Source organism: Saccostrea cucullata, unplaced genomic scaffold (assembly GCF_032062105.1).
Source record: "Saccostrea cucullata isolate Sc308-1 unplaced genomic scaffold, CSIRO_AGI_Scuc_v1 ctg7674, whole genome shotgun sequence".
NCBI classification, from domain to species: Eukaryota; Metazoa; Mollusca; class Bivalvia; order Ostreida; family Ostreidae; genus Saccostrea; species Saccostrea cuccullata.
The window spans coordinates 1760-12144 of NW_026927053.1; the positions used below are offsets into that span (position 1 = coordinate 1760).

At 34.5% G+C, this 10385-nt stretch overlaps 1 protein-coding gene across 1 annotated transcript; it reads right to left on the reverse strand.

The window, feature by feature from the left end:
• Positions 1 to 1726: 1726 nt before the first annotated feature.
• LOC134273354 (glycine receptor subunit alpha-2-like) lies at positions 1727 to 9838 on the reverse strand. Its single transcript, XM_062755552.1, has 5 exons — positions 9617 to 9838; positions 9455 to 9537; positions 8407 to 8538; positions 6144 to 6514; positions 1727 to 2217 (listed from the first exon to the last, which is right to left on the reverse strand). Exons 1-5 carry the CDS (start codon positions 9832 to 9834, stop codon positions 2050 to 2052), a joined length of 972 nt encoding a protein of 323 aa, XP_062611536.1. The 5' UTR covers positions 9835 to 9838; the 3' UTR covers positions 1727 to 2049.
• Positions 9839 to 10385: the final 547 nt, after the last annotated feature.

Sequence of the window (10385 nt, forward strand, 5' to 3'; positions counted from 1 at the left end):
ATACATAATTCTCTTCATAGGTTTTTGATTTCGATGAATGGTGTTGCCATGGTTACTAAAAATAGAAATTTCTTTGAAAATGCGACTCCTCCTACAGTTCTAGTCCGATTTCAATAGACTGCACTTAGATACATAATTCTTTGCATCGATTTTTGCTTTCGATGAACGTTGTTGCCATGGTTACTAAAAATAGAAATTTCTGTGAAATTCTTTCCAAATGCTATTCAACCTACAGTTTTGGTCCGATTTCAATTTAACTTAGCAGACAAGTAGAATATACTAAGATACATAATTCTGTGTATCGGTTTTTATTTTGATGAGTGGCAAGGATCATTTTCTATTCATTTTTGTTTTAAATTTCCAAGTCCCAACTGCTACTTCCTCTTCCTTTGGTTTAAGTATTAACCAGTAGAGCTACTGTCTCGACAGAGACTTCTGGTTAAATATTTTATCATTTTGAAATATTAATTAGTTATTTATATTATGCTGTTATTAAAATCATTTAATATGTCATGTTTTAGCGCACCTAGCTGATAGCTCAGGAGAGCTTTTCTGATCACCCGTTGTCCGTCCGACTGTAAACTTTTCATGTGTTCAAGAACCACTGGACCATTTTTAAACAAATTAGGTCCAAAGGCATTCACTTTTATAAATAAGGGTACCCACTTCCGCCCCAGCTCGGTGTTGGACTCGAGACCTACGTAATCTGTCTCCTATCAGTACAGAAACAGCGTGTAAGACAAGAAAGTAAAAAAAAACTTGCTTTCGATGCCGATGGAATTCTCGCAGCACTGTCCCACACTAAAACGGTCATTTAAAGTGTTTTTTACTATTATCAAAAAAGGCTTTGGATCGATATATATATAAAAGGATTCGAAATAGTTGGTTTTAGAAATCTGTTGTATGATTTTTTTTTTTATACTACTTGTTCTAGTTGCATGTGTGGTTAAAACCGAGGGTTTAAGGCAAGGATAATTGCATCGTCTCAAGCCACGGTCTAAAATTCGCATACATGCAGCTCCCTCTATCCAGAATCGGAGAGGATCGTACATTTTGGCCGTGGTTTGCGACGATAGGAGAATTGTGGGCACGAATTTTTTAAAGGACTCAGTCTGATTTTTGAGCATCTTCAATGAATTCAGTAACTTGTCCCCTACATTAAAATCTTATTTTACTTGAAAAATACGTTAATAGTAATCTAAAAACCAAGCTATATGATTAACGTGATGACTTTAACTTTTCTATCGTCAACTTCCATATCCTTCTCCAAATATTTCATTCATACCATTTTTACGTCATTACTGCAATACTTTCAATTGCACTATGGAGTGCTTTGTCAACCTGATCCATTCCTAGAACACATGACCTAAGTCAACATATGATGGTTTCTTCTACTGTTCGGCCCGTGGTGCCTCCTTCGTTATCTCCATATCCTTCTCCAAATATTTCATTCATACCATTTTTACGTCATTACTGCAATACTTTCAATTGCATTATGGAGTGCTTTGTCAACCTGATCCAATCCTAGAACACATGACCTAAGTCAACATATGATGGTTTCTTCTACTGTTCGGACCGTGGTGCCTCCTTTAGTAATTTTAGTGTTTGTCTTTTCACGATTCCGTTTGTTTACAAGTTATATCATTTGCTGTTCGATAGGGTCACCTTTTACATAGCAAACACTGTACAATTAAGTAAAAAAAAAAACTATAAAGTTACGGTTAAGTGTTATCATTCAATAATATGTTAATATAAATATCAAATAATGATTGAGATTACATTTGAAAATTTTTATAAGCATTCAACTTGAACATGTGAAGATAGTGCCATCACAAAAAATATCCATTTATAAATAGCTAAGGTGTTCCAGACATGTATACAGTGTACTGTATGTCCTCTGTGTCTGGATTTGTAGTGATAGCATCATAAAAGTAATAAAAAAAATTCATAACATGATGATTACGACTGACAAAATGACATGGAATGACGGGTTCATTTAAAGGTTGCGGAGTATCAAAACAGGATTGAAACTTGTATAATATTGATGTATCAGTCTTTCCTTTGCATTTCTGGAACCCAAACAGAATACACGGACCAGTATATGACGTTAAAACAAAGAAAGACTAGAGGAAATATGATTCTAGACAATTTATCCACGCGTCTCGCTTCGTCTCGACTTTCGCTGTCCAACTGAGGCCTCTCTTTTCTACCATCTTCCTGCAAACAAGAAATAAATCAAAATTACAGAATTCAGAACAAAGTTATGATGCCTTGATTTTACATTTACTAATGAATTTTTGCGAGAAGCTCTGGCTTTATCAGTTTACGTCTTACTTTTACAATTAGACAATGTATGGATGCTCTTTTACGATATAAATATTTAGTTCAACCTTTTATTCAACGAAAAATTTGGATTATTTCAATTAACAAATAATTAAGTTGTACTTGACGCAAGTTACAACAATCCTACCCTCAACTCCCGGTCTTCTCATGTTAGTGCCCCTTCCTAATAATATGACCACTATTAAGATTTTCTTATATACCTCCATACTTGATACAGGTTTAAATATCAAAGTAAATTGTCAACTCTAAAAGTCGGTGCTTCTAGCAAATTTTCTCTCCCCACATCCTGCACTGCACTTTATTAGAGGGAGAATTCGAATATAATGACGAACACATGTTAATATGACAGTAAACATAAACCAGAAGTCTCTGTCGAGACTGTAGCTCTACTGGTTTGTACTTATAATAAAGGAAGAGAAAAGTAGCAGTCGGAACTTAAACTTTACAAAAGCAATAAATAGAATAATGATCCTTGATTAAGTCACTTTATGTGGCAAGATTGCAATAAGACTAGAACTGTTGGAGTAGTTTTCAATAAAATTTTATAAAATTTTCAATTTTTTTATCATGGTAACATCAATCATCAAAATCAAAAACGTAAAACTGATAATTATGTATCTTAGTGTAGTCTACTTGCATGCCAAATTATATTACAATCAGACTAAAACTGTAGGAGAGGAGCATTTTAAAAGTATTTCACAGAAATTTCTATTTTTAGTAACCACGGCAACACCGTTCATCGAAATCAAAAACTGATATACAGAATTATGTATCTTAGTGTAGTCTACTTCTGTGTCAAGTTATATTGAAATTAGACCAAAAGTGTAGGAGGAGTAACATTTTTAAAAATTGTTTATAGACAGACGGACGGACGGACGGACGCCGGACGCATTACTTCTGCATGAGCTCTTCTGGTCTCAGACCAGTGGAGCTAAAAATTAAGAAACAAAAATTAATTCTACACAACTATTTACATATAATCATCCGTATAATAAAATACTCCATTTAGAGGCCATGAAATTCACAATTTTGAAAGAAGCACCATTACTTATCATAACTATACATCTAGCAAGCTTACTTTGGTTACTTAATACCCAGATTTGTGAATTGTGCACGCCAATTACCCCACATGAACCACTGGCCCTGGGGTCACAGATTTCAAAATTATGGAAATTTTATCATAAATTTTATTTCATCACAAATGGTCGATTAATTCCATAGAGCAGATTTCAAAGCATTAATTAATTTCGAGATTATGTATCCCCCCCCCCCTTTCACCATGACCCAGGGGCCCTCAAATCAATCATTTACGAAGGGGCGCCTTTTTTATCATAAAAATGAACTTCGAGCATTGGCATTGTACACAGGAGCAAAGGAAAAAAAATTTCAAAGCATTCATGCATTTTCACTTTAAAATTGTAAGACCTCCGCCCTATTACCAGAACTCCTGACCCAGGGTCCCTGAGGCATTCTTGATCATCATAACTATGTACAAAGTTAATTGAATTAATACCCAGGAGCAGAGAAGATTTTGAAGGAATTTATGTATTTTCTCTATATAATTAATAGAGACTCGCCCTAACACCAGAGCCTGGGGCTATGAAAATTCACAATTTCGGAGGAGGCAGCCTTAATAAACATAACCATGTATTTGGTTAGTTTAATTAATACCCAGGAGCAGGGAAGATGTTCAAAGAAGTAATGCATTTTCACTAAAAAACATATTATCCCCGCCTTAGTTCTAGAACACCTGACTTTGGGGCCATGCATTTTTCAAGTTTGTTAGAGGGCGCAATGCTGATTACAATCATGCCAACAGTTTGACTGCTTGATGTCCAAGAGTAAAAAACAAGATCTTTTAAAATTGCATTAATTTTAGTGGTTTTTGCCCTACCCCTCGGGCCCCAGGTGGACAGGGAACTTTAAATTCACAATTTTTGTTCCCCTTCAACCACAGATGCTTTATGTCAAAATTGGTTGTGTGGTTGCAGAAAAAAAAAAGCAGAAAATGTTCAAATAATAACACAAGATGCATATCGAAACACGTCAAGCAACTTTACTCAGGTGACCTAATAAAACAGAAAAATGTACAGGTGCAAGAAATCAATCATTCGAAAGATATGTTTTACCTTTCTCTTGATTAGGATAGGAAAGAAATTTAGAATTGAATTTTAGAAATTTCATCAACGCTTGAGAATCTTAAGCAAATGAAAAATGCTATCAAGTTTACTGAAAATTTCAGTCAATAAAAAACATACGTAGTACTAATATTTATGCTATCATTATAGGATGACGTATTTTTATTGTAATAATGTTATTATTAAAAGTATTATGTATTTTTTTTATATTGACTGAAAATTATTTTTGTAAAGTTGATAGGCATGCTAATAGGCAACTTATAAAAATCTGGAATGAAACATATGGAGATAATAAGTCCGTAAAACAATACAAATTAGGAGTAGAGCAAACACGGACCTCCAAAACATCTGAGTTGGGATCAAGTCCCATGGAGGAATAAGCATCCCATGCCGACCGGTCACTCCCGCCGTGTGCTCCTTGTCATGATCGGGAAATAACGGAAAAAATCCGACGTCAATTCGTCGCCAGCGTGGCGCATTGGTTAATTAAAGCGTTTGCTGTAGAGTCGGTAAGTAAGGAGTTGAGCCTTACGTCGGGGGTTCGAACCCTACTGTGTGGAAACCGGTCCTTCGGATGAGACCGTGTAAACCGAGGCCCCGTGTCATAGTCGGGGCTGGCACGAAAAAGATCCCTTCATGCTCAATGGCTCTGAGTGCCGAGTATAAGATAATATTTGCAGCTCACCTCAGGCGAATGGTGGCGTCTTCATATGAGTGAAAAAATTCTCCAGAGGGACGTTAAACAATATACAATCAATCAATCAACCGACGTCAATTCAGTGTATAAGTAATGGATTAACAATTAGTGTGAAAAACGACAGTCAGCAATTGACTCAATATTACATTGTATTTGCTGACAAGGTCATTTTATCGACCATAGAACTTACGAAATTGTTGAAGTGATATTAAACGTGATATTTAAAATATTTTATATTTATATGTCAACTTTATCATGATAAGTAAAATATTTTATATTTATATGTCAACTTTTATCAAAACCCTATAAATAATGAATTATCACATATCTGTAAGTAATGACGACGGATTTTTCCGTTATTTCCCGATCATGACAAGGAACACACGGCGGGTGTGACAGGTCGACAGGGGATGCTCACTCCTCCATTGCATCTGATCCCACCTCCGATGTTTCGGAGGTCCGTATTTGTTCTGCTTCTATTTTACATTGTTTTATGGACTTTTGATCTTGAATAATGTTTGTTATCTCCATTTGTTTCATGTAGTAAAGAGAAATTAAACAAAAAAAACTTAATTTCAGTTTCATAGAAAAAAATCCTTCGAAACCCCCCATTTAACGTTCAATTATATTTTATATAAAATCTCCACGGTATGAAGATTTATCACAAACATTGAATTACAATTTTATAAAACGGCATACATACGCCAAAAACGGCAAAAGTGAAAATTTAGACTTGAACTGCCATTAATTTTAAAGATTTACTGCAAAACCAAACTTCTTTTTCATTAAGTTTCATTCACAGGGCCGCTCTTTGCATTCCGCAGTGGTCTCTAGCCCGCGACGTAGGGAATAAGTCCTTGCTTTGTTAAACTAGAACGAATTAAACGCTTTAAGCACTGCGCTATGCAATTTAATAGAAAAATATTTTTTCTAAAAAAAAACATCCTATACAAGTCATACATTACCTTTCCGTGTAGAAGAAGAGGTAATTCCTTCACAGAAGACTTCCTCCGTTGTTGAACCCTTGCCTTTACATTTACATAGGAGAATTCTATCAAAGCAGCAAAAACAAACACTAAGCATGTTGCCATCCAGACGTCTATAGCTTTGATGTAAGATACACGTGGAAGCGTGGCACGTGCTCCAGAACTTTGTGTTGTCATTGTAAGAATTGTCAACAAACCCAAGGAAATTCGGGCTGGAATTGCGTCAATGTTCAGCCAAAATGACACCCATGACAAGCAGACGATAAGAAGACTTGGAATATACACTTGTGTAATATAATATCCGTATGCACGGCTCATCTCGATATCAATACCCAAGCAAGTAAAGGTAACTGAAAATAAGTATTAATTATATATAATATCTTTATACACACATGAGGGTCATTGGCCACAATGCTCACCCGATTGAACATAGCCATGTTGCTTGAAAGAGTTCAATTTCAATTTCATTTTGAACAGTCTATACACTATTTTACATATTTAAATTTCAAGTCCCTCGGACGGGACGTTAAATGGTGACCCGTGTCAAGATGACAATCCCCTTGGAACGTAAAAGATCGTTTCTATGGAGTTCGAAATTGAGTAGGTTCACTGGGTCGCCAGAGAAACCAAAAACTTTGAAAAACCGATTGTTTAAACTTATAGTCTACCGAAACATGGCTGAAAAATTAGCGACTCGGCGTTAAACAATATACAATCAATCAATTATTGCATTGGAAAAAAAAAGATCAATATATAAACCGAAATTGTGACCGCACATTTCTTCCGAGCATTTTTAATAACTAACAATTAATATGAAAGCACATAACGAGATGCTTCAATATTAACCTTACAAGAGATGTTTGTGAAACAAATACGCCCCTCCCACAAATAATTGGAATTTTTCTAAGTCCAAGGAGCATAACTCTGTCAACAATGATTTGATCGTACCCAAAAACAGAACTCGGCCTAGAGATTGACTTTTCATATGATAAATCAGTATACAAATTTCATTTAAGCATGTGCAACCGCTGTAAAGAAAATGATCGGAAACTGCAAATAATTGTAATTTTTCCAAGTCCAATGGGCATAACTCTAACCAAAATGGCTCGATCATACCCCAAACAGAACTTAACATAGGCATTTTTATGACAATTCTTCTTCGAAGGGGGGCATCAATATCAATGTGACTTACACTTTCCCACTCTTGTTTGCTGGAAAAGAGGATATAATGCGAATTAATGCAAAATCTATAGTTCCTGATTTAACTCCTCATGCCCAGGATACAATTCACGCATCGAAGGAATTGTGTATGTTAATTTGATTTAGTGTAACCATGTAATTGTTATGCCTCCTTCGAAGAAGGGAGGGCATATTGCTTTGCTGCTACTTGTCGGTCGGTCGGTCCATTTAGTTTCCTTTCATTTTCTTCACAACCGTTGCATATACTGAAATGAAATTTGGTATACAGGTATATCAGATGAATATATAGATCAAGTTCTCTTTCGGGTAAGATCGCGCCATTTTTGACAGAGTTATGACCTTTTGGACTTAAAAAAATTCCAATATGGGGGGAGGGGGCATAAGTGTTTTACAAACATCTCTTGTTAAAATTATTTTTTTTTAATTTTGAAAATAAATGCATAGACAAAAATGATAATGTTTTGAGAATTTTGCTCTTTTAAAATCTTATCCTTGTTACATTTTAATGAGAAAACTGAAGAGAGCTTGTGGACTACCTAACTTCATCTAGTTACAGCACTGTAACAATCGAAAAATCTCAAACAATAGATATGAATTTCGACCATGGTAAAGAGATTCTTTTTCTTTTTATAATGAATCAGCTTGTGACTTATTTATATGTACACTTTCCATTTTGAAATCTTGAAAATCTGTGGACTTGTATTTTTCATTTTTTCAAAGTATTACGAAGTGGATATGACAAATCACAGAATTTCCGTTTCTTACACAAAGCACCCCCCTTATATATATTGGAATAAAACATCGACCCTGTTTTAAAGCTTACCTTATTCTTTGAGAATTTCATTTAACACTTTAACAATCTAAATCCCCTTTATCTGTGGTGTTTTATGATAAATTTGTTGGAAATTGGCCGGTTGTTCATTATGTTTTAGATTATACACTGGCGGAGGAACAGACTATCTTCAGACAACGTGATCAGAAAAAGATTATAGATCAGGTGAAGTAAAAACTTATGGGGGTAGATATTTACCGGAAGAATTACCGTTAGCGTAAGTAATGTCACATGTATGGTTAGTAATGTGTCCAATTTCGAATTGTGGCAGTGTTAAGTTTGGTCTTTGAACCAGAGGAATGTCATTCCATCGAAATTTCAAAGTATCTGTACTGTATCCATCTGTTAAGAAAAACATGTGGGAAAAAAGAAAATTATTCTTAATTACTATTATTATATATTTGGTCATTTTTATAGCGAGAAAAATGTCAATATCTATGTTACATTAAAAAAAAATCAATTTATCAGTTAAATGCAGGGTCGGTGAGAATGTCAACAGATTGTTTGAAGATTTGATCTTCAAAAACGACATTTAAAATTGCCAATCACACAATCAAGCATCTCTTTGTCATCAGTTTTGGATTACTTGCATGTACTTCCTTCACGTTTAAAAATAAATAATTTTGCAAATGATAAATGACAAGCTATGGATAAGTAGGAATGTATACGAGTTCCACTTAAGAGCAGACAATTTAAAAAAAATCGTGGAGTATGGTTAAACAATGCTTCAGAATATCAAATGCTAACTTTATACTAATTGTTAGGCTATTATTTACACAATGAATTGTCGACGGATTTTTCCGTTACTACCCGATTATGACAAGAAGTACATGGAAAATTGTGTTGCTTAATAAATAGTCTTTTGAGCTTGAATACTGTTCGCCATCTCCATATTTTTTAATTGATTAAACTAAATAATTAAGTCATTTGTTTATGTTGAATGAACATTGTAATAAATTGTTCTAAAGGTTTATAAACCTTCTGCTTACTCATATTAAATGTTGCTTGAACCTTAATGTTTATCCAAAAGAAATGTATTTTATAAGTAAAATACGAACGATTATGGCATACTTGCGGGGCAAAATTGGACAAAAAAGGCACTGCAACTTGTCAAATTTTTTAAAGGAATAAGTGATGTCATTAAGAGTTATCTCTCTTATCAGAGTCTCAATGAACTTATGTTTTTTGGAAAATCATAAAAGTTCATGCAACATTTTGTATATTGAGCAGAGGGTTTATGAACCTTAAATATACTTACAACTCTCCATCTGTATTGAACATGTCTGTTGATCTAACGGGTATTTGTGAAGGTACATTTGGCAAGAGAATGTCCCTGTCACCCTACAAATTTGTAAAATAAAATTGCAAAGGAAATGTGATAACATACAAGGTAGAACCATCTGTCACTATTTCTGTTTACCTCATGCTGTATACAACCAGGCCGTCTGGGTAAATGTGCATTAGTTTATTTGGAACAGTAACTGAATGGGTATTCGCTTTTTTCTCGTTCTTAATATATAGATCGGGAACCCATACATTGGACATTACACGCGTATCCAACTCGATCTTTGGGAAATCAAAGCGCCCTCTAAATGCCAATCTGTGGTCATGCCATCTCTGACGAATAAAGAAGCTCATCTTGAAGTCCTGTAATTCAGTAGAAAATATTTCATGTTAGGTCATTTTAAGAGTGTTATGGAAGGGCCAGTGGGTCGTTTCGCTCATAAGCATTCTTAAAAATGAGAAAACCCGTAACATTCATATGAAAAACTTTTCACCGTTAAACTTCTAGGTCTAACAACAGCTTTTTCACCCGAGATTTTTTTTGTCATGTCTTCCTTAAGGCATTTTTGTAAAAATTGATGAATAAATACTGAGATGGGCCTTTGGTCCATAACATAGTTCTGAGAGACCCTCTAGTCTGCAAGGTTTTACGTTGGTAATATGTTTCCATTCATGTAATCATAAATTTAAAATTGATTTTTTTTTTTATTTCAACATGAACGCTAAAGTATTATAACCCTATTGATTTCAGGTAAGATATAAATGCAAATTCTGTGTTTTATCAACATTTTTTCCGCTAAGTATATTCCAACAAAATTGTTTATGCATGAAAAGGTTTTTTTTCAATGAAATTTTACATAATTTCAATCACATGCGTGAAAAGGAAGACCGGGTCACATGGATTT

Coding starts and splice junctions, on each gene's coding strand:
- LOC134273354 (XM_062755552.1), bottom strand. CDS start 9,834: ATGAGCTTCTTTATTCGTCAGAGATGGCATGACCACAGATTGGCATTT. Junction 8,539..9,454: donor TTCAATACAGATGGAGAGTT/GTAAGTATATTT, acceptor TTTTCTTAACAG/ATGGATACAGTACAGATACT. Junction 2,218..6,143: donor CTCTTCTTCTACACGGAAAG/GTAATGTATGAC, acceptor TCTTGTTTGCAG/GAAGATGGTAGAAAAGAGAG.